Source organism: Cyphellophora europaea (genome assembly GCF_000365145.1).
Source record: "Cyphellophora europaea CBS 101466 unplaced genomic scaffold supercont1.2, whole genome shotgun sequence".
Classification (NCBI taxonomy): Eukaryota; Fungi; Ascomycota; class Eurotiomycetes; order Chaetothyriales; family Cyphellophoraceae; genus Cyphellophora; species Cyphellophora europaea.
The window spans coordinates 1,137,162-1,160,595 of NW_008481808.1; the positions used below are offsets into that span (position 1 = coordinate 1,137,162).

At 54.5% G+C, this 23,434-nt stretch overlaps 8 protein-coding genes across 8 annotated transcripts; 5 read left to right on the forward strand and 3 right to left on the reverse strand.

The window, feature by feature from the left end:
* Positions 1 to 363: 363 nt before the first annotated feature.
* HMPREF1541_01925 (uncharacterized protein) lies at positions 364 to 2,223 on the forward strand (the record flags this gene model as incomplete). The annotated part of the gene is made up of 1 exon (XM_008716281.1): positions 364 to 2,223. The coding sequence occupies one exon, from the start codon at positions 364 to 366 to the stop codon at positions 2,221 to 2,223; it is 1,860 nt and encodes a 619-aa protein (XP_008714503.1).
* A 676-nt stretch (positions 2,224 to 2,899) lies between these two features.
* Positions 2,900 to 6,180, forward strand: HMPREF1541_01926 (uncharacterized protein; the record flags this gene model as incomplete). The annotated part of the gene is made up of 2 exons (XM_008716282.1): positions 2,900 to 2,941; positions 2,998 to 6,180. The coding sequence occupies 2 exons, from the start codon at positions 2,900 to 2,902 to the stop codon at positions 6,178 to 6,180; spliced, it is 3,225 nt and encodes a 1,074-aa protein (XP_008714504.1).
* Positions 6,181 to 6,601: 421 nt separating this feature from the next.
* On the forward strand, positions 6,602 to 7,896 carry HMPREF1541_01927 (vacuolar protease A; the record flags this gene model as incomplete). Its single annotated transcript, XM_008716283.1, has 3 exons — positions 6,602 to 6,854; positions 6,901 to 7,746; positions 7,802 to 7,896. 3 exons carry the CDS (start codon positions 6,602 to 6,604, stop codon positions 7,894 to 7,896), a joined length of 1,194 nt encoding a protein of 397 aa, XP_008714505.1.
* A 1,158-nt stretch (positions 7,897 to 9,054) lies between these two features.
* Positions 9,055 to 11,805, forward strand: HMPREF1541_01928 (uncharacterized protein; the record flags this gene model as incomplete). Its single annotated transcript, XM_008716284.1, has 1 exon — positions 9,055 to 11,805. The coding sequence occupies one exon, from the start codon at positions 9,055 to 9,057 to the stop codon at positions 11,803 to 11,805; it is 2,751 nt and encodes a 916-aa protein (XP_008714506.1).
* Positions 11,806 to 12,225: 420 nt separating this feature from the next.
* Positions 12,226 to 13,266, reverse strand: HMPREF1541_01929 (uncharacterized protein; the record flags this gene model as incomplete). Its single annotated transcript, XM_008716285.1, has 1 exon — positions 12,226 to 13,266. One exon carries the CDS (start codon positions 13,264 to 13,266, stop codon positions 12,226 to 12,228), a length of 1,041 nt encoding a protein of 346 aa, XP_008714507.1.
* A 966-nt stretch (positions 13,267 to 14,232) lies between these two features.
* HMPREF1541_01930 (uncharacterized protein) lies at positions 14,233 to 15,599 on the reverse strand (the record flags this gene model as incomplete). Its single annotated transcript, XM_008716286.1, has 2 exons — positions 14,233 to 14,446; positions 14,497 to 15,599. 2 exons carry the CDS (start codon positions 15,597 to 15,599, stop codon positions 14,233 to 14,235), a joined length of 1,317 nt encoding a protein of 438 aa, XP_008714508.1.
* A 931-nt stretch (positions 15,600 to 16,530) lies between these two features.
* On the forward strand, positions 16,531 to 16,911 carry HMPREF1541_01931 (uncharacterized protein; the record flags this gene model as incomplete). Its single annotated transcript, XM_008716287.1, has 1 exon — positions 16,531 to 16,911. One exon carries the CDS (start codon positions 16,531 to 16,533, stop codon positions 16,909 to 16,911), a length of 381 nt encoding a protein of 126 aa, XP_008714509.1.
* Positions 16,912 to 17,683: 772 nt separating this feature from the next.
* On the reverse strand, positions 17,684 to 22,988 carry HMPREF1541_01932 (uncharacterized protein; the record flags this gene model as incomplete). The annotated part of the gene is made up of 8 exons (XM_008716288.1): positions 17,684 to 18,214; positions 18,278 to 18,667; positions 18,723 to 19,103; positions 19,162 to 19,265; positions 19,315 to 21,207; positions 21,258 to 21,599; positions 21,651 to 22,271; positions 22,586 to 22,988. 8 exons carry the CDS (start codon positions 22,986 to 22,988, stop codon positions 17,684 to 17,686), a joined length of 4,665 nt encoding a protein of 1,554 aa, XP_008714510.1.
* Positions 22,989 to 23,434: the final 446 nt, after the last annotated feature.

Sequence of the window (23,434 nt, forward strand, 5' to 3'; positions counted from 1 at the left end):
GGCGAAGTTGAGGGCTTAGTGCAAGATGATGAACAAGCTCACAGAAACGAATGGAGGCAATATAACTAATTATTCTAACGTTGGGAACAGGACATAGCTTCGCGTTGAGCTTGCCGTTCCGACCTACTAGGCCTGATACGGACTAGCACGGACTCTACCTTAAGGTCTCCCGGAATCATGTATGGCCTCCTTGACTCACATCAGCGACACCAAAATCTATGTGAAACCTCGTATAACATCCTGACATCCTCGTAGACCGTGGAGCTGCTCATATCAACAGCCTGTGGTGGTGGTTTGGCTGGTGCGCTCCCATGAACACAAGCTCTGATCCGTGGTGTTTACCTCTCATACACCACAGCCAACATGTTGCATGTCCCGGTCCTTGCGGTCGTAGCGGCGCTGCTCCAGACCGGGCTCGCTAGTCAACCCGACGCACCAAAGCCTTATGCAGCCCCTTTACGGGATCTACGACTAGGCTCAGTGAACTTTCTACACACAACAGACACTCATGGATGGCATGCGGGTCATCTGCTTGAGCCTTCGTATGCTGCTGATTGGGGAGACTATATCGATTTCGCTGGGCGGATGAGAGAAAAACTTGAGGCTGATGGGAGGGACCTTCTCCTGGTCGACACAGGCGACCGAATAGAAGGCAACGGTCTCTACGATGCTTCAAAGCCAAGAGGCAAATACACGTTCGACATCTTTAAGGAGCAGAACATTGATCTGATCTGCTCCGGGAACCACGAACTATACAAAGTCACATCTGCCAGTGACGAGTACAATATCACGGTACCGGCCTACAAGGACAGCTACCTGGCATCGAATCTTGACATCTTCGACCCTGTCAAAAGCAAATTCGTCCCATTAGCGGCAAAATTTAAGAAGTTCACCACCAAGAAGCAAGGGGTCCGCATAATGTCATTCGGCTTTATCTACAACTTTCAGCGAAACGGCAACAACACTCGTGTTCGACCAGTCAAAGACACCATCCAGGAGCCCTGGTTTCAGGAAGCCATCCGCGACAAGGACGTAGACCTCTTTGTCGTTATTGGCCATTCAGCCGTTCGATCGGAGGAGTTCGATGCCATCTACAAAGCTATCCGCTCCGTGAAATGGGACATTCCTATTCACTTCTTTGGTGGGCACTTTCATATTCGCGACTATAGACGCTACGACTCCAAAGCCTATGGCCTGGCTAGTGGACGCTTCATGGAAACAATCGGCTTTGCATCCATTGACGGCGTCTCGGCCAAGAGTAAAAGCGCTGAAACTCTCGCAACGCCCAGCTTCTTCCGTCGCTACATCGACAACAACCTCTTCTCTTTCTACCACCATTCATCAACCAACGCGAGCAATTTTCACTCCCCTCGTGGAAAAAACGTATCTTCGCTGATACAACACTCCCGCTCCGCCCTCGACCTTGATCACATCTACGGCTGCGCGCCTACAAACCTTTGGATGGCCCGCAGCCCCTTCCCATCGAACCAAAGTATCTACACGTGGCTTAATGAAACCGTGCTCCCAGCCCTCGAGCCTTCTGAGCAGACATACTTGTCTAAACCCCGCCTCATCCTTCTCAACACAGGGGCTATCCGTTTCGATATTTTTGCCGGTGCTTTCACGCGGGACTCGACTTTTATCGTTTCGCCCTTCACAAGCACCATGCGCCACATTCCCGCCATTCCCTATAGCAAGGCGAAGCAGCTGGTGGCGATACTAAACTCTGCGGGCCAAATCTTTCTACAAGCCACTGATGGTGAGGTGAACCCTGCAGACCTGGGGCCACCTATGCAACGCGGTCGCAACAACAATGTCCTCGCAGGCCCTTATGATACCAGTGATCTTCCAGCCAAACCGCAAAGTGGAATCCCAGCTCAAAAGCCCCTTGAAAGTGATCATGAAAGACAAGCCCTCCAACCAGGCTATACCACGACCGATGACGGCGGCACAGACGGCGATGATACCGTGCATAGCCCGATCTCTTTCTACCGTGTACCGAACGTGGTACAGTCAACCGTCAATCCTGCCGGAGGACTCATTCCCGACGACACACCGGTGGATGTTGTCTTCAACGAGTTCATCCAGCCCTACCTATTATTGGCTCTCCGATTCATCGGAGAGGTGAAGGACGACGCTGACAGCAAGCCGTGGGGTGGGGATCGGAGTTTCACCGAGATGATGGCCGGATGGATTGGTGACAACTGGGGCAAACACTGCTAGTCAAGTTGAGTCGACTTGACTGCTCGCTCACAAAGGCGTTGGGAGCGTGGCGCATAAGATTGCAGCTAGCTGCGTGAGCCATTGCGATCGGTGCATTGACTTAAAGAAAGATGCCTGTCACATGTCAGTCTGCTGAAGTGCCGATCGACGGCAGCTGCGTTATAGAACTAGTACATTGGATAACAGTAAGCATTACCATACACGAATGCGTTGGTCTAGACGTATACTTGAAGGCGTTGGTCGCGGCGGCAGCAGGGATTGGCTTCCGCGAGCGCCAACTCCAATTGGTCGTATTTTTCCCTGTATGTGGATCGACTGCGGAACGCTGCAATGAACGACCTTGCACGAGGTTCACAACTTTTTTCTCGGAGAGCCCAGCTTTGCATTCATCCCGGCACGTCGGACCTGGCGCGACTCTATTGACACTTGAGTCGATCGCTGCCTAGCAATGGTGCTAATGCGGACGAATCCCAGCCATGCGATCGAATTTGCCATGGGTACGTACTTGAAACTGGTGACGAACTTGACTGATCAGTGGTACAGCGCACCCACCTCATATTGCGTCTCGGTGACCGGACACCACAATCAGTATCCATCAAGAGGAGAGGACGGCAGATGACCACGTTACCGATATGTCTCACTCCGCGCTCAGTCCTTCGCCTTCGCCCTAGCAGACATGGTCCGCTCGGTCGACATGCTTCACTCCGTGGCCATGTACGTACGTTAGCGACCACGACGGTATTGAAGGAATCGGTCGGTGCAGACGCTGTGCAGCACACTACACAGGAGTATGAGGCAGACCTGACTCTTCAAGGGGATGCACTGCAGCGACCAATCCTTCACAACTCACCCGTCAACGGCGAAGAGAAAGAAACGTTTTCTCCTAATAAAAAAGCGAAACCGCTGCCGGGACCCATCCCGGAGATAGGCAAGAGTGAGCAGGCCATAGAGAAACGCGAGAAGATTGCCGCACATGTCTTCGACGTGACACTCTATGGCAATGCCTTCCCGCCCATGCTTCGAACCATGCGATTGGCAAGAAAGCTGGGTCTGCCGGACAATACCCTTGGCTACGTCGCGGAAGACTCGTACCGAGCTCCTCGGAGTTCTGCGAAACCGTCCAAGTCATATCTGGACACGAGATCAAATCAGATGCTGCGTGACCTTCGTGTCAAGAAAATGAATCCGGAATGGAGGGAACGCCTTTTCCAACGAGAGAAGCTCCCTGTCATGACGGACAGTCGCCACGCACGATTGATAAAGGCCCTCGATAGTTGCGATGTCCTCGTCGTGCCGGGGAGTACCGGTTCCGGCAAGTCAACTCAAGTTCCCCAGATTATTCTAGATTACGCTATCCATGATGGGAAGGGTGCACATACCAACGTCATCTGCTCGCAACCCCGTCGTATCTCTGCCGTATCTATTGCTAGGCGCGTAGCCTGGGAGCGTACAGAAGACCTCGGACAGACTGTTGGCCACCATATCCGCTTCTCGCCACAGCTTCCACATAAGCACGGACACATTCTCTACTGTACTAATGGAATCCTTTGGAATTATATGCACCACCAACCCGACCATGTGCTGGATACGGCTTCACACATTGTGCTCGACGAAGTGCACGAGCGCAGTACTGAGATAGATATTCTTATGCTAATCCTGCGCAAACTTATCCTCAATCGGAAGGCTCAGGGCAAACGCTACCCAAAAGTAGTCCTTATGTCAGCCACAATCGAAAGCAACGAATTTATAGAGTATTTCCGGCAGCCATTAGACGGAAAGCACGGCTTGACTACCTCCAAGTTTGAAATTCCTGGACGGCTGTTTCCCATCACCGACCATTATCTGGAGGACATCAGCGCCCAACTTTCGCAATCGAGCGAGGGCGCGATCGGCACCCTGTCGCAAGGACCGGCCGCTATGTATATCAATGCAGAACTCGAAAGCAACTCTTCAGGCATCAATGCAACCCTGCAGTCGGACTCCGATGCCGTAAGCCCGACAATTGAGACGCCTTCGCTCATTGAAGCGGGCCAAGATTACATTGTGCCGTTCGAACTGGCGGCAGCGACGGTTATGCACGTCTTTCAGACTACGAGGAAGGGTGATATATTGGTCTTCTTTCCTGGATTGAACGATATCAACAAGACTGCGGACCTCCTCGAGGCCCAGGAAGCCTTCTGGAACCAGAACACACCGGAGGGCGGAGGTGTCAAGATCTTCAGACTACATTCACAGCTCAATGACACAAACGATGAAGTCTTTGAGCCCGTTGCCCTAGGCTGGAGAAGGATCGTCCTTGCCAGCAATATCGCCGAAACATCGATAACGCTACCAGAGGTAGAGCATGTGATTGATACAGGAACGTCCAAGCTCATGACACGCGATAGTGAAACCGCCAGCCGGGGCCTGCTTTGCCAATGGGCAAGCAGACAAAGCCTTCAACAACGCCGCGGCCGGGCTGGGCGGGTGAAACCTGGCAATTACTATGCTCTCTACTCCCGGGCCCGAGAATTCGAGACTTACCTGACGCCGGAGCTTTTGCGGGAAGATTTGATGGGAACCGCACTTGGCTTGAAAACCATGGTACAATCTTTAGATATTGCCACAGGTTTGACCTCTGCACTAGACAGTCCAAAGGAAGAAGATATCGCAAAAGCTATCCACGGCCTCAAGCAAATCGGCGCCCTCACAGAAGCCGAAGAAGTCACACCCTTGGGCAGGATGCTGTCTTCCTTCGGAACGCACCCAAATTTGGCTAAAGCGGTCATATTGGGCGTCCTGTTCCGATGCCTGGAGCCCATGCTAATAGCAGCATCGATGGATGATGGTGGCGAAGGGATGATCGCGAAGGCAGACAGGACTGGGGTTGAGCTTGTCAAGACCCGATACCACTACGCTAGGGGGACTGACAGCAACATCATTGCAAGCATCAATGCCTTCAAAGAGCTCGATGATGCTATTACCAGTGGCGATACGAATCTGCAGGCGCGATTGTGCTCCACGCACGGGTTGCGTCGAGACTTGTACCACTACCAGGCCCGAACCGCACGCCAGATCTGTGAACGACTTCACGCCCAAGGCATTGCTTCCATACCTGACCTGGGCGCGGGATATTTTCCAAATATACCACCGGAGCTCAACACCAACGCTACATGCACGCCGTTGGTCAAGGTGCTGCTCATGCTCTCGCTACAACCGGAACTTGCTGCGAGGTGGTCAGCGCATACCTTCTTCAGCAAACAAGGGCTGCTGATGCCGGAGTGGCGAGCGGTCAACAGTTTCCTGTCCGCAGGATTACTGAGGTCAGGTGTAAGCACCCGCGTGTCTGACAGAGGCGACTTGATGAGCTACGCTTTCGGTAAATTTGTGCCAGATGGGAATCGTATTGGCATGGTTGACACACAGACAATCACGCCATTGATGGCGATGCTATTTGGCCGGGAAGTCGCACTTGGCGACAGCAATACGGCGACACTCGATAAAGCCATCAAGGTCAAGATCAACGTGCAAGGTCACGAAGTCAATTTGCCAACTTCAAAGGCAGCTGTCATGACGATGGAAATGCGCAAGATGATTGAGCGATTCCTGCATGTTGCCTTCTCGGACCTTCGTATTGATGGCAAACCGACAGCCGGAAAGGTCTCGCAATACAACACAATGTTTACCGAGAAGCACGAGTTACGAGACGCATTTACCAAAGGTTTGATCGAGATCCTGGATGCTGATGCGGAAGCAGAGAAGACTGTGCTGGATGAACGATGGCTTGCATGGACTGAGGAAGATTCGCGAAAGCTGTCGGATTTAGCGAAGCGGCAGGCTGAGGCGGACAAGAAGAAGGCGAAACCGGGAATATCCAATGAAGAAGCTGTTGCTTCAGACAAGTCGGCGGTTTCTTTGACTAGCATTCATCAGATGCTGTCAAACCTGCCAGGTCGCCCTGTAACAAAAGCTGTGTAGATTAGATACTTGGATGTAGATTTTGAGATTGGGCACAATGACGACTCCGGATAGACTTGGAGACGACATTTAACGAGGCATGCCACTCCCTTATTTTTCGCCGCGTAGAAGATAACACCCGATTTGTATAGATATGTATCTATGACAGCTGCATTCTGAGTACTCCGGGGAGCTACCTGCCAAGGCATAGGCGGGTTGCCACAGCTACGCGCGGGCGTTCTGTGGCCTCGCCCGCGCCAACTTTGGGGCGAGTTGCAGCACCTGGAGAAGGTGGGGCCTCGCCAAGCCGTTGTGACGCAGGTCCTCGTCCGCCTCAAAACGCTGGCGCCTTCCTCGCCTCTCGAGGTCTCGCTCTCTCCTGCGACCTTATCATCCTTCATCCCCAATCTCACATCCTTGCATCTCTTTTCCATCATCAATTATGAAGACCGCCGCTGCGTTTGCGGCCCTGCTGGGCACGGCCGCTGCCGGCGTCCACAAGATGAAGCTTGAGAAGGTCCCGCTTGACCAGCAGCTCCAAGCCGCGAGCATCACCGACCAGGTCAAGGCGCTTCGTCATAAATACACCCAGAAGTTCATGGGCGGTCCATCTGAGGACATCTTCAAGCACACCGCGATCGATCTGGACAAGGATCCCCACAATGTCCCCGTCGAGAACTTCCTCAATGCTCAATGTAAGCGCTGGCGCAGCTTATCGGAAGCTCAGCTGACCATTCATAGACTTCTCGACCATCGCTCTTGGCTCACCACCGCAAGAGTTCAAGGTTGTGCTCGACACCGGAAGCTCCAACCTCTGGGTTCCCAGCTCCTCTTGCGGTTCCATCGCCTGCTATCTTCACCAGAAGTATGATAGCTCTGCATCATCTACCTACCACAAGAATGGCTCTGAGTTCGAGATCCGCTACGGTTCTGGCGAGGTGGCTGGCATCATCTCCAAGGATACCCTCCAGATTGGTGACCTGAAGGTGAAGAACCAACTGTTTGGTGAAGCTACCAACGAGCCGGGCCTGGCTTTCGCCTTCGGCCGCTTCGACGGCATCTTCGGTCTCGGTTACGACAGTATTTCTGTCAACCACATTCCACCGCCATTCTACAACATGATCGACCAGGGTCTGCTGGATGAGCCCGTCTTTGCCTTCTACCTGGGCGACACCAATGAGGGGCAGGACAGTGAGGCCACCTTCGGAGGCATTGATAAAGACCATTATACGGGCAAGATGACCAAGATTCCCCTCCGCCGCAAGGCTTACTGGGAAGTTAACCTTGATTCTATCACCTTCGGCAAGGACACCGCCGATCTCGACAACACTGGCGCCATCCTTGATACCGGCACCTCTCTGATCGCTCTTCCGTCCACTCTGGCTGATCTGCTCAATGCTAAGATCGGTGCCAAGAAGGGCTTTAACGGCCAATACACCGTTGACTGCTCTAAGCGCGATACTGAGCCCGACATGACCTTTACTCTTTCAGGTTATAACTTCTCTATTACCGCCAAAGACTACATCCAGGAGATCCAGGGCAGCTGTATCAGCGCCTTCATGGGCATGGATTTCCCTGAGCCAGTCGGTAAGCAATGACCCACACCATCCCGCGGGATCACTCATTCTAACAAACATCACAGGTCCCCTCGCCATCCTCGGCGACAGCTTCCTCCGCAAGTGGTATAGCGTCTATGACCTCGGCAATGATGCCGTTGGTCTTGCTGCTTCGAATTAAACAGGCAGGTGAGCGAGAAGTGCTTTTCGACAGTACACAGGGTTGCAGGCGGCTTTGAGCTTGGGCACTTTCGAGCAAGTGGATCTGCTACTGTTGAGAACGATGGTCTGCAATGCGACCTGATCAGTAGTAGGACTAGAATGTCATGTACAGATAGCAACGGCCTGGCAGAGCTAGACTCACGTTGACTGAGTCAGGCTATTCTGCTGGAGCAAACAACTGGGTTGTAATGCGGACGTTGCGTTCCTGTTGCCAGATCTGGTGCACGTCGAACTGGACACACATCTATTGTGATTATAGCCCAGCCATGCTATTCAAGATAAGCCTTTCACGGATGTTTCCCTGAATCATGGCCAACCCCACACCCATTGCATTGAGCTTTGGATTGTGCAAATCACTTGACTTCTTGGTTGCCCTACTAGAGGGTGAACTCGGCCACCACCGCCGGCTGGCCTATGTTTCCGAACCACATGACCAGGGTCGTAAGTGAGCGGCGGTTCACTCGTTGGCTCGTGCCATATCTACAGGCGTAATGCTCTCATCACGTGAGGAGGCGAACGGAGCGGCGTCAGGCAACACCAGCCGTTGGATTTTTGATGTACCAGGGCGGGCTTACAAGCTTGGTAGAATGCTTTGAGACTGTACGAAGAGTATCGGATAGTTACAACGGCATGATGAGCTACTAGCGGGTTGGTCGAGGAATCTGGCGAGTTTGGGTCGGTGAACAAAGAGCCAGGGGGAGCATGCGTCACTGGCTGCAGCTGCAAGGACATTCCATCGCCCGCCGCAAGTGGAAGTGCAGGTCCCCCGGTGGAGATGCACGCGCGCATATATAAAGAGCTATACCTCAGTACTCCGTACAGTGACCTCGCTCCCGCATCTGCGCAAATCCATCGATACCACCACAAAGTACCGCAAACCGATACAAGTTTCATCTCTCAAGCTACTACGACCATTGTGGTCTTTCTTCATCCAAATCGTCGTTGTCGCTGTTGGTGATTTCCACTTCTCCGACTGCCTCCAAACCTCCCATCGCAGTTTCGCCGCATTCCTCCATCCAAACTCTCCCGGACAATATCCGCCTGCGCTTCGCATCCGTCTTGTCCTTCCACAGCATTCCCGCGCCTGACCGCTCTCCATGAAGCACTTGCGGCCGGCATGCTGCTCCGACTCCCCAACTCCCTCCATTACCCAATTACCATCACAAAGATCGAGAAACGCGTCGGCGAGTTCATTCAGATAGACGATCAGCTCTTCCTTTATTCCTACAAAACAAAGCGACAAGAAGCCAGAGGTCGCTATGATGAAGAGGATGTATGGGTTGAGCGCGAGCTTACGACACACTTTGCGAGCACACTAGAAGGCACCATTGCACAGTGGCGCGTTTGGGATGGTGATGTTATACCAGGCCCCTGTGACGTCTGCGAAATCACTGAGGAATGTCCGCATGAGGTCCAGTTCAATGGATTGTGTACGAACTGCGGCAAGGACCTTACCAGGGAGATGCCTGGAGTGGCACCCTCCATCGAACGAGCACCCATCCGTATGGCACACGACACCCCTCATTTAACAATCAGTCAAGATGAGGCCGCAAAAATTGACGAAGAGTCTAAACAGAGGTTGCTGGCGGCGCGCAAATTGTCCTTGGTGGTCGATCTGGACCAGACAATCATTCACGCCGGCATTGACCCAACTATCGGCGAATGGCAGAGAGATCCAGAAAATCCCAATCACAGCGCAGTCAAAGACGTCCCTGCCTTCCAGCTACTAGACGATCCGGCTGGTATGCGTGGCTGTTGGTACTACATCAAACTGCGCCCCGGCTTGACCGAGTTCCTGGAGCATATCTCCCAGCTATATGAGCTGCACATCTACACCATGGGAACGCGTCAGTACGCCAGACAAATTGTCGAAATTGTCGATCCTGAGCACAAGTTTTTCGGCGACAGGATATTGAGCCGCGATGAGAGCGGCAGCATGTCTGTCAAGAACTTGGAGAGATTGTTCCCCATCGATACGAAAATGGTTGTTATTATCGATGATCGTGGTGATGTCTGGAAATGGAGCGCCAACCTTGTACGTGTGACGCCCTTCGACTTTTGGGTTGGCGTTGGAGATATCAACTCGAGCTTTCTGCCCAAGAAGGAGGAGATTCAGGCCACTACAAGCGACCCGGCGCCGAAAGTGCCAGAAACGGTCATTGATGACGAGGGCGGCGAGAATTCCAACGGTGTTGCGGCAGATGGGACTTCAACATTACAGAATGGCACATCAGCGCTCGAGAACATCCTTGCAATGAGTGGCAGTAATGATCCTGCGGCGCGTCAAGAGCAGACCGAGTCACAGGAGAAAATGATCAACAAAATCCTCGAGGAAAAGCCGCTAGAGCGCATGCAACGTGAGCAGGACGAGAAAGATGCCGCTGCAGAAGCTGCAGCTCCCGTCACTGGTGACGATGAACAACACACAAACGGCGAGTCTAACACTGCCACACTTGCACAAGCCACAACCCACACCACAGACTCCGATTCCGATTCCTCTACGGAGTCTCAGAGCGGTACACCTAAGAAAGCCGTTGCTCGACATTCCATTCTCAAAGACGACGACGAGGAGCTCATCCACCTCGAAGCAGGTCTGACCGCTGTGCATGCGGCGTTCTTCAAGGAGTGGGATCGTAGACGTATCTCTGGTAAGGGTGGCCGCGTAGCTGCCCTGGCCGGGCAGAAAAAGGCCCCGCTACCTGACTCGTCGGCCGACGACGATGGCCCAGCGAATCTCGCCCTTGTGCCAGACGTCAAGCGTGTCATGCCAGCGATGAAGATGCGCGTCCTTTCAGGCGTCGTATTGGTCTTCTCGGGCGTCCTCCCTCTCGGTACAGACATTCAGTCAGCTGATATTTCTACCTGGGCCAAGACCTTTGGAGCCACCGTCCGCGAGGAAGTAGGTAGGGATGTTACACATGTCATCGCCGCACGAGCTGGTACAGCGAAGGTCAAGCGCGCTGTGAAGCGAGGCATAAAAATCGTGAGCACTGCGTGGCTGTTCGAAAGCATGGTTCGGTGGCGCAAACTCGATGAGCGGCCCTACCTGCTTGAAGGCGCGGGGAAATTAGAAGATGCCCCAGCATCAAGTCCGACTCGAGCTCCGGAGACTGAGGGATTCGGCGCGATTAGTTCTGACCTTATGCTCAGCGATTCCGATGACACCGACCTTTCCACAGACGAAGACGGTGCAGGCTCCAGCCCAACACGGAAGCGACTCAAGTTGGACACCGCTCTCGACGGGCTGGACGATGATGAAGAAGAGTACTCTCCGCCAACTTTCAACCAGGAGGAGTACGACAAAATCCAGGAGGAGCTGCGCGAGTTCATGGGAAGCGATATGGACTCGGAGAGCGACAATGAGAGCGTGCGCTCCGAACTCAGCGTACGAGCAAAGAAGCGTCGACGAGGAGAAATGGAAGACGGCACCGACGGCACGAGCAGTGACACCGATGGCAACGTATTGGACGTTACAAAGAAGCGGCCAGCTACCGGCTCAAGACTTAAGGAAATCCAGAGTCTGGCAAGTGAGAAAGCGACTTCGCCTCTGCAAACTTCTACTTCATCAAACTCGCTTTCACCTCCAGTCTCAGCATCAACAAAGTATACGCAACCCAGCAATATCTCCAAAGCCGAACTCTCTGAGGAGGCGGCGGCGGCAGCTCGACAGCAGCGTGATGATGAGCAGATCGAGCGTGAGCAAGCGGCGGCAGAGTCCGAAGACCGACAAGTACAAGCAGAAGAGCTCGACAGTGACGACGAGGATGAGCGTGAGCTGGAGGAGATGCTAGCTGGCGGTAGCGATCTTGAGGATGAACGAGAGCACATGGAGGAGGTCACCGATTTGCAGGAGCGGTGGGCGATGTGATAAGAGGACTCTCTTGGGGTGAAGATGGTGCCAGAGGATTCTTGGAGTCGGCTGTACTCAACAGGTGCTTGCCGTATACTCGTACCGCATTTGACGCAGATGGTCTGGTCATGTTGGACTCATAGGGTGCATTGAGAAGTGCATCAAGAATTCGAGCAGCAACTGAGCCTGTGACTTCTTGGAGAGAGCATCTATATCAAATCATATGGCAGTAGCAATGACAAGAGCAATGGCGATGACAGAACATCCATCAACCGAGTTCGACATCCTGTCGTACAATCTGTCTTCGTTTCCAAGATGGGAACGCATCTTGCCAACACGTTACGAGCTGCAGAACAGATCCTTTCACGCATTGACAGCGGCACTGCCCTTTTCCCAGCCCGAATTCGACTATCAAATGCCGCTCCCCTCCAAGAACCCTCACTCAAGCCCCACCGCCCGACGCACGCGATCGGCGTTCCTGGCAAAGAAATCTTCCACCGTACACATCTCCAGCCCATACGCCTCAATCGCCTTCAAATCCAACGCATAGATCCCCTTGTTGGCGTTCTGAAACCCCTGACTCGCCAGATACGGGTTCGTCTTCCCCTGCGCCGCCGCCTCCTCGTCGCTCAAGTGTTGCAATTCGACCTGCACGCCCGCCGGCACTTTGGAGTCGGCGCGCAGCTGCGCGTTCAGCGCGTCCACGATCTGGCCGAGCGTCCGCGTCGTTTGCGCGATCGGCACGATCTGGCTGCGGTACTTGTCCTGGTATTTGGGATCGGTGTCCGGCAGCGTCAGCAGGGCCTCGGCGGCGAATTGGCCGATGTCCGTGGGGTCCAGCCACGAGTTGGCGTAGTCGGCGTGCAGGGCGGTGACGATGCGGCGCTCGGTGGCGAGTAAGGGGTACATCCAGGGGGTGAAGAGGTTGGTGAGGAAGCCGGCGGGACGTAGCAGAGTGTAGTTGCAGTGGAGGTCGGTGGCGAGCTGGGCGACGGCGCGCTCGACGCCGTATTTGGACGTGTAGTAGGCTTTCATCCAGGGGTGTTGGTCGAGTGAGGACGGGGCGAAGGAGTTTGGGTCCGAGGGGTCGCGGACCGAGGAGGCGGTCGTGTAGACGAGACGGCGGAGTGTGGTGGCTGCGTTCGCGCGTAGGGCCGTCAGCACGTTGTGTAGTTGGCGGGATTCGGCCGTTACGTCGTTGAGAACGGGGGTGGCATTGAGGAAGACGTGGGTTACTGATTTGGTGGGGCCGGTCAGGGTGGTGGGGTCCTCGAAGTCGGTCTCGAAGAGTTTAATGTTGCAGTTGGTGTGGGCGTGGGTCAGGAGAGATTGGGCGGCTGGGGAGTGAGGCGTGCGAGTCGTGGCATTAATAGTGATGGACGTGGACGTCGACGAGGACCAGGCTGAGAGGGTGCGGAGGAGGGATGATGACTGCGTGCCTGTGGCAGCGGTGATAAGGATTAAAGGTTGATCCGACATACCGAGATGGTGTAGAAGGGACTTGATTGAAGCGACTGGACTGCTCAAAGAATGCTTCAGACTGGCGAGCTGTGAAGTGTTCGCTGTGGAAGGGGTGCTCAGTTTCTTCTACCCAAGACGACTGTTTGAAGACCGAGCACTCAGCCCCGGTTCAGCGATGCCTGACCTCTTATATTTGCATACCCCGGTCAGTCTCCGACCATGTCTCATGCTTTAATCATGATTGAAATTATTCACACACCAAAAACAATACGACCACGACGTACCCAAAGCGGCATGGTCATGAATCTATTGCCGGAACTGGACTAGCGTGTATGTATACTAAGACGGCGGTCGATTGCGAAACCCTCCGAATGCTGAAGTATGTTTTGGCCGTCGCGGAGCGGACGAAATGACACGGTGGGGGGCCTGGAGGCGCCGCCAGCTATCATTCGACGGTCACGTCTCTGCGATATCGCGTGCTGCTTCATCGCATCCTGGAAGTCCCTAGGCTGGATGGATGACAAAGAAGTAGACGATTGTCTGAGACGCTACCGCCTTGAGTGGCCATGCGGCTCGTATGGTATGTCTCCGTCAGGAGCATGGCTTTACGGAAGAGATGGGCTGAGAAGAGAACACAGCTCGAACAAGACTCAAAAAAGATCGAAGGTGTGGCCATCGCGTGCTTTTAGCATTTCGTTTGCCGCCTCAGCCGTGGTTTCATCATGGCCGTTCAGCACCGTCGCTATGCATCTATCTGTGGCCGGCATGTGCCCCTGGAAGACATTCATGCATACTCAGTGGTTAGCGTCAATCATATCTCTGCATCAATTCATGACGCCCCCTGACTTCTTCGCGTTCTGCATCCCCAGGCGCGATTCACCCTGAAGTGCCGACCTCGGCTTACCTCGAGGTGCTCTCCAGGATTGTTGATTGTTTGCTTTTTTGCGGACTGTTCGTGACCAACGGTATCCAAGTTGTCGACTTTCACTTCGCTACCGCTGCACTGAGCACTTGCGTCCTAAAGAAGGCACCTTTGGTCTTCTCTATCACCTGCTGATACACGCTTTGCGGAGGGTGATTCATCACGACTGTGCCAGCCTTGTAGTCGATCTTGGCGTCCAGGCGAGTGTCGCGAATGAGGTCTACGATCCATTTCTCGCCTTCTGAATCAGACATACCGAGTCTGTTAGAAAGGTCCCTGTTGACGGATTAGCATAGGACACGTGCAATTTTGCATTCATGACTTACTTAATGTCGATTCTCTGGTGAATCTTGCAGTATAGCTCTGAGATGAGATGGCGGGCTGAGTCGACGAATGCATCCGTTGACGAGCCAAGGAAGAAATCGCCTCGCAGGACAGCCTCAGCCTCGGAGAGCTTCTTCTGCGCCTCTTCAAAGTCAAAGTCGACATGTAGCGCCTTAACAAACTCGGTGACGGGGTCCTGATATTCGTAGACTTCCTGCTTGACCACCCGCACGAGGTCCTTGAGCTGCTTCTGGTAGTTGTGCGAGTTGTTGAGGCGAGCGCGATTGGAGATGACAGCTGCAGCGAGATATCGCAGGATCCATGGACAGACTGTCTGGATAGAGGAGATGTATGGCGGAGAAAAGTACAATTCGATCAGCTTGTCGCGGGCAGGCTCAAAATTGAAGAAGGGAAAGAGAGCGTAGTGAACCAGAGACTCGCGGGCTGTCAATTGAGCGCGAGGGTTGTTGAACAGGCGGGTCTCGATGTGTTCCTTCACCTTGTCGACTTCTTCAAGAGCATTTTCCCACTCCTCGCCCAAGATTTCGCAAACAAGCTTGCCCCAGGTGGCCTTGACAACTTTGTCATTGTCTGTGGAGAGAACTCGAAAGCGGTACAGCAGGTCTGCGGCGTCACCATAGGCACCCATGTCGTATTTGAAGCGGCCGAACGTGTAGAGGTCGTCGATCATCTGCGGGGTGACTTGGTGTGAATCTTCGAGGAACTTCAGATTGGCGACCTTGTCGGAGCGAAGTTGCGATGTAACATTTTCATCGGAAAGAAGATTGGAGAGATATTCGGTATCCTTTTCGTACTGCTCGAGCTTTCCTAATACTGTTTCGCGCTTCGCCTCAAAGTTGGGTGCAGCGCCTTTCGCGCCACTCAATGTAGGATAGAGACCTGCGAGATAGTCCACCATATTGGTGGGTTCTAGGAGACGGTAGATGGCGAGTTGAAGGTCATTGTGGCGTTCGGGGGACTTTTCGACTTCGGCGAGGGAATAGTGTTCGAGTAGAGGAAAGATTAGGTGTCGGTCCATAGGAGCGATGAGTTTCTGGAGGAAGGCATATTCGCCCGTTGGGTCTTCAGGTGCGGACGTAGCCATTCTTGTCGATTTTGGGGTGAGGTCGGAATGACCAGGCGTACTCGAGGAGAAGACGTTTCTCTTCTTTGGTAGCCCACTTGCGGCCGGGGATGTCGTCGATCGGAAAGATCAGGTCACGGTCGTCGGCGGGGACGTCTACGAGCTTCTGCTGGCCTTGGCCAGGCATTTTCACAGTGTGAGCGGATGCAGTAAGTTTACCGAGAAGCAAGCTTTGTGGGTGGATACGTGTGAGAAAGTTGGTTGGCTCCCGGTGACAAGTTTAAGCGGTCGCCGACAGCCTTACCAACTTCATGCTCAGCCTTGTCAGTGAAAGACCTCATTCTTTTTGTTCAGTCCATGATATGCACCGATGCCCTCCTGGTGACCAGATCAAAAGACACTGTGCCTCACAAGCTGCAAAACTGCTGGAGTCCGTTCATCTAGCTTTCTGACCGACCGCAGGGGCGACTTATCGAGCTCCGGTTCTGCAACTCGACCTTTGCTTTCACGACTCGCCCAACAGCGCCTTTCACGACCAGCAGGTTCAATTCGAGGCCGTCTTCGATTCCACCGCGTTAAAGTCTGCCATTCTGCTCGGACTCTTGGAATTCTATTGCCTCATCTTCTGTCACCTGCGACCTTCTTCCACCACACTACGCCGCATAATGACACCACGCATCCCATCTGCAGCGCTCCTGCGCACCTTCCTCTCGTCGACCTCCACCCCTGTTTCAATATCATCGAATTGTCTACGGCATCAAGTGCGAGCGCATTCAAATTGGATGCCTCCGAAAAAGTACAGAACGATCAATGGCCTGGACAAGCTGCACCGCCGGCAACGAGACGCCAAAATACAAGAACGTAGGTCTCCTGCTCCCCTCTCTCTCCTAGGTCCTTCTTCACATGACTAACGCACCACCTAGGGCTCGACTCCCAGGCTCGCGCCAACGCCATGGAGCTCCGACCTCCAGTGCCTATCGACATCACTTCCGCAAGCACGGGGAACGCAGCAGCTGCTGAGGCAGGACAGACCACCAGCCCCAACCAGCTCCCATACCTGATAACGCGCACGTCGCCAGGTGCGCAGCTGCCCGTGTACGAGCACGCTAAGGGAGGCGGAACAAAGCACATTACAGTTCTTCGGAAACTGTCTGGCGACCTGGAAGCGTTGCAACAACACCTTCGAGACGCGCTGGGCCTGGCGGATGGTTTTGTGGACGCCAAAGGCCGGAGGAAGGAGTATATCAGCATCAATTGGACAACGCGGCAATTAGTAGTACGAGGCTGGCGCGGCGCAGAGGTCCGGCGGTGGTGCGAGCTTACTGGTTTTTGAATTCTCAAGGCTCGGAGACCACGTGACCTGCTGCGGCGACGAGTCGTGAGTCTGGCTCGACAACTAGTACTGTGTCTCCCATAGAGCATGCAGAGCGCATGGGTGGATGCATAGGTGTACAATATAGGTTTCAGCATTGAAGACCTCGGCAGACAAGATTCTGGTTTCGCCTGCGACAGAGCATATCATTACCAGCCGCCATGATATCTCCACGGCCTTCACAACAGCCCACGGCTTGCCGCTTCTTCGCTGTAAATAACGTCTACCTTTCCTAATGTCACAAACACTGCATGTTCGCTGTCTGGCAGAGCAAGTATATTTTCAGAACCATTTCATACCATTCGACTACGAAGCTTTCCTACAGGCTACAGAGATGTATAACAAGTAACGCGCAAAGTTGAGCAGAAGCAATCACAGCACACAGAGACAAGAACAATTTTTTCTCCATCAACAATCAAATAAGCTAGTATACACTGTTCAGTTGTTACGGGTTATGTCCCCCCCAAGTCTCTGCCACTCTGCCACACGACCAGTCCACCCGCCGCGGCGTACATTAGAACAACTGCAGAACCCAATACCAAAGCCCCGCTCAAAACGCCATTGCCGTTTTTCGAACCACCGTAAAATAGAGAAGAAGTCGTAACATCGAGGGATCGTGGTGGTGTTGGAGATCGTGATATCCTGTTGGAGGAAGAAGAGCTTTGTCCGTCATCATCACGTTCATCTTCTTCACGTAACATTCCTTGTTGTTGTCGCCGCCGCATATTCGACTTTACTTCTTCTTCCCGCCGCCGAGACCCAGCGCCTCGCCGATGCTGCCCAGGCCCAGGCCACCAAGCAGCTTGTCGACGCCAAGACCACCGAGGATACCGTTGACCAAGCCACCCAGACCCAAGCCATTGAGGAGCTTCCCCACCAGGCCCAGCACGCCAGACAACAGCAGACCCACGGCCGCGATGATCTGGAACAGCGGCTCCGTGAGCAAGCCCCACAGAGGGTTGAGCTTCTTCTTGGCGTGCGGCATGTCGGCGATGCGCTTCTTCGCGTTGTCGATCGTCTTGACCACCACCGACGTGAGCTCCTTGAGACCCTCGGCCACGCGGTGCTCTTCGGGGGAGGCCTCGCCGGAGGCGGCTCTGGCCTTGGCCTGTGCCGCGATGTGGCCGTCTGGGTCGAGGCCGCGGATCGCGCCGTTGCACTCGCCCAAAATGCGGCTGCCCTCTTCAATCAGAGGCTTGACGTCGTTGACGAGTTTCTCCTCGTCGAGTTCCTCCTTGGGTGTGCGGTCGGCCTTCTCGACGAGCTGAATAGCGTTGGTTAGCATATGCGTTTGCAATGATGGAAGGGTGCAGGGGGGGCGACATACGTCTGTGATCTGCTTGCAGATGGGTTCCATCTTCTCCAGAGTCTGGTTGATGATGTTGCCAATCTTCTTTGCGATCTCGCGTTCTTCCTCTTCCTTGAGTTGGTCGTCGGTGGGACCTTCATCCTCATCGGGGATGTTCTCAAGCAGGGTCACTTCACCGAGCTTGTTGCCGTCCTGGTCGACGACATGGCCATTGTCATCGATGGTCTTACCCACGCAAGACAGCAAGTTGCCTTCCGTAAGTCTACCGATGACATCGCCGTTATTATCGCGGACCTCTCCTTCCTTGTTGACACGGAGACCAGACATGGGGCTGACCTCACGTTCCTTTTCTTCTGGTTCCCACCGTTCGGCATGGCCAATGACGTTGCCGTTCTTGTCAGTGATGTCCTGCAATCATGTTAGCAATCCGATTCGTCTTTGGATAAGTATGGGGTCAACTTACGCCATCGTCGTCAACCTTGCGTCCCGCAAGTTTGGCAAGATCGCCCTCGGTGACACGACCAATGATGTTTCCAGCGCTGTCGAGGACTGTTCCGTCCTTTTGCACGCTGGTCGACTCGAAGTTGGAGAAGGGTCCATCTTCGGGACGACCGCCGCCCGAAATCAGACCAGCCTTGCCGATGACCTTGCCGTCATTCGACCAGATCTGACCCTCGCCGTCAACCTTGCAGCCGACGAGGTTCTTGACTTCACCCTCAATGACTTCACCGAAAATGGTGCCATGCTCATCCACCACCTTGCCAGACTTGTTGACAGTCTTGCCAGCAAGGGATGAGAGATCGGCAGCCTCCTCTTCCGGAGCTTCGTACGGCTCGGCGTGGCCCTATGCAAATGTCAGCCAATCTTGATTCTGACAACAAATGATCGTAATGATAACATACCTTGACGTTTCCGTATTTGTCGATAATGTCGCCGTCTTCGTCGACAGCACGCCCGACGAGCCTCTTGGCATCACCTTCGACGATCTGTCCGACGACATTGCCATCTGGAAGTTGTCAGTAATGTTCGACAATGGCTGCAAAAGAAAAACTTACCCTCGTCCTCGACCCATCCGTCCTTGACGACAACGAGGCCCTCAAGACCGGCGAAAGGCCCTTCTGCCTTGGTCTCGCGCTCCTCAGGAGGAATGAGTTCGACACGGCCGACAACCTTGCCGGCATCGTCCCAGATCTGTCCCTCACCGTCGATCTTGCGGCCAGCAAGCTCCTTGGCATTGCCTTCCACGAGACGGCCGATGGGAACGCCGTCAGGACCGATGACATTGCCATTCTTGTTGAGGCGCAAGCCCTTCATCTCGGAAAGGTCAATAGCCTCTGGCTCGGGCTCGGGCTCAGCTTCGGGCTCCACGTAGCGCTCGGCATGGCCGACGGCGTTACCGCGCTTGTCGAGAATGTCACCGTCTTCATCGACGGAACGTCCCACGAGTTTCTTGGCGTCACCCTCGACGACACGCCCCACACGGTTGCCATTCTCGTCCTCGACCCAGCCATCGGCGACCACAACGAGACCTTCGAGACCGGCGAACTGGGCTTCATCTTCTTTGTCTTCTTGCGCAATGGTCTGGGCGCGGCCAATGACGTTGCCACGGTTGTCCCAGAACTGACCCTCGGCGTCACACTCGAGGCCAGATTTCCAGAGCTTCTTGGCATCGCCCTCAACGAGTTCGCCGACGACCTTGCCGTCGCGATCGACGATCTTGCCAGTCTTGTTGACGGTCAAGCCCTCGAGGATGGAGAGAGGAGGGAGCCCACTGTCTTGCTCACCCTCTTCTTCGTCTTTCTGAATCATCTCAACCTTGCCAATGACGTTGCCGTCTTTGTCGAGAATCTCACCCTTGTCGTTGATTTTCTTACCGGCAACCTCTGTGAGCTCGCCCTCGATGAGCTGTGCGATGGGCTCGCCCTCCTCATCGAGAACTATGCCCTTCTTATTGACCTTTAGGCCCTCAAGGACAGACATATCGAGCTTGTCACCCGCTTCTTCGACTTCAACAAGACCCTCTTCAATGGCCTCGGGCAAGAACTCGACTTTGCCGATGACGTTGCCCTCCGAGTCCAAGATCTCACCATTTTCGTTTATCTTCTTGCCGCGGACGGCTTCGAGGTCGTAACCATCTGACAACTTGGCGATCGGGTCACCGTCTTCGTTGACGACCTGACCCTTCTTGTTGACCTTCAGGCCGTCAAGTTGAGCAAAGTCGGGCTTGGCAGCATCCTTAGCTTCCTCAGCGGCATCTTTGGCCTCATCAGCTGCCTCGCCTGCTTCGTCGGCAGCGTTCTCGGCCTCCTTCTCGGCTTCCTCGACGGCTTCTTGAGCGTCCTGGAGCTGTTCGACAAGCTCGGGGTTGAGCTCCTTCATGGCCTCGTCGGCGGCCTCGCCCTCAACAACCTCAACCTTACCAATGACGTTTCCATCATCATCGAGGATCTCGCCATTTTCATTGGGTATCTTGCCGGCACACGCCTTGGCGTCACCCTCAATGAGCTTAGCAAGGACTTCACCCTCGTCGTCGAGAATGTTGCCCTTCTTGTTGAGTTTGCGGCCCTCGACAATAGTGAGGTTGGGCTTGAGCTGGTCCTGGATGTCCTCAAGCTTGTCCTGCGCCTCTTGAACCGCCTCGGTGACGCCACCGTCGGCAGCCTGGTCGCCGACGGCTTGGGCGGCTTCTGGGACAATCTCAGCACGTCCGATGACATCTCCGTCTTCGTCCAGCACCTCGCCCTCAGCGTTGAGAGGTAAGCCCGCAAGATCCGCCGGATCACCCTCAGTGATCTTACCAAGCTTGTTGCCTTGGTCGTCCAGGATGTCACCGTCCTCGCCGACCTTGAGGCCTTCGAGAACGTCAAGACCGGGAAGCTGGCCTTCGGCCTCCTGCTTGACTTCTTGTGGAAGGGTTTCTGCGCGGCCAACAACATCGCCGTCCTCATCTAGAACTCGCTTAGTAACAGTGTAGGGGTGCTTCGATCGAACAACTTACCCAGAATCTCACCGTCTTCGTTCAATGCCATGCCGACGAGGTCAGCAGGATCGCCCTCGGTGATGCGTCCGATGACGTTGCCATCCTTGTCAGCGATGTCTCCAGACTCCGCCACCTCGAGACCCTTTAGTACTTTGATGTCGGGTAGGTATGTTTCAACGGCATCATCGACTTGGTCTTTGGCGTCTTCGGCTGCGCCCTCAGCGGTTTCCTTTACACCCTCAGCAGCTTCGCCAGCTTCCTCGGCTGCGCCCTCTGCCTTCTCTTGAATGAGAGTTGCACGTCCGACAACGTCGCCGTCTTCATCGAGGATTTCTCCGTCGTCGCCAATTTCATATCCTACTAGCGGGTTAGCTTAAGATTTTGAATTAGTGCAGGGCTTGAGGTTCATACCTTCCAGATCGGCGGGATCGCCCTCATTAAGGCGCCCAATGGGGTTACCTGACTTGTCCAGGATATCGCCGCTCTCATCGACCTTCAAACCCTTGAGCGCGGAAAGATCGGTAGGAAGTTCGTCGGCAGCACCTTCGGCAGTGTCTTTGGCGCCCTCCACAGCATCGCCAGCCTGGTCCTGGACGCCTTCGGCAGCATCACCAGCCTGATCTTTCGCGCCCTCAACGGCGTCGCCAGCCTGGTCCTTGGCATCACCAAAGAGTCTGTCGCTGACTTGGGGTACGTCGTATTTGTCACCACCTTCGCCCTCTCCAGACTGGCCCGTAGTGTCTTCTGCTGTCTCTTGGGCGTCGCCTGCGGCGTCCTTGGCGCCCTCGGTGGTGTCCTCAGCAGCGCCGGAGACGTCGCCTTGACTAGCTTTACCTGCAGCGCCGGTGACGGTGTCCTTGCCTTTACCAGCTAGGCCGGAAACACCCTTGCCGACACCACCTGCAGCGCTCTTCAGACCACCTAGGGCGCCGCTGCCCTTGTTGGAAGCCTCGTCTCCAGCTTCCTCGGCGGCGTCTTCGGTTTCCCGTTCGGTGTCACCAGGGGTCAGCCCTTGGTCTTCGTCGTCGGTGCCTAGGTGAGAAGGTCAGTTCTAGCTAGGATCGTTATGTGGACATGATTGGCTGGGAGGGGAAGCTGCCAGCATACACATGCTCAGGAACTGATCAGGATAACCCCTGCACGAACACCTGGTTTCGTGGGGACGGAGGGGGGCAACAGCATTTGGATTGCGGACGCGAATAGATCCATGACGGATTATTACGCCCACAGTGGCTGGGAAAGATTCTGCACGCCGTGCGAGCAACTCGCCCCAAGGGATTATAGGGTAAGAGACTGCAGGCAGGACTGATTGGGAAATGGAAGAAATAAGACAGAACACGACTCACCCTCATCTTTTGCGGCCTTGTCAACGGTATCCTTCGCTCCAGAAACAGTTTCGTCTTCGTCAGAATCTGGTACTGGCTGGGGATCCGCCTCGGACAGCTCGCTGGTGTCGGCGACACTTGACTCGTTGCCAGGCTGGCTGACTTTGCCGCCGGCCTCCTCAGCAGCGTCATTGTCCTTGAGGTCGATCTGCTTGCCCTTTTCCTCAACGTCCTCCTTAGGGCGTTGCGGTAGGGAAGGCGAGTCTGACTTCTTGGGAGTTTTGGATGCTCCCAGCTTGGGTGGTTTGCGACCGGAGGCTGTTTCCGTGAGTTTCTGAGTCGACGATGACTCGGGTTTCCTACCCGTTTTGGTGGGAGTTTCAGGGTCGGCCGAGGTGCGGCCAGCCGACGGAGTGGGAGCCATCTTCCTGCTTGTTGATGGTCGAGAGTGGTAGCTTCTGACAGTCTCCGGAGAGGAGGCTTTCGAGCTTTGTTGGGGGGAAGTGCGGTTCGGAGTTGGGGGAAATGAGTAGTAAGAGTATGAAGGCTGGCGTCCGTTCGAGCTAGTGGTGCTGCTTGCTGGCATCAAGTTATTACTGTTGTTACAAATCAATTGCGCTACGCTTGGAGAAAAAGGTAGCTTTTGATGCGTCCACCCAGTGATCAAAGGGGTATCTCGGATGGTTTGAAATTTATTGGATAGAGACGCGTTAGAAAATCACGGGCGGACGTGACAGAATACATGTAGTTTGAGCTGTACTCTCAGTACGTCACTGAGAGCTCGTACAGGGGTAGCTCGCGCCGCAAAGGAGCTCGCGAACAGTCTTGATAGCCTGTGGCTGGTTCTGACCTTGTTTCGACAGGCCATCA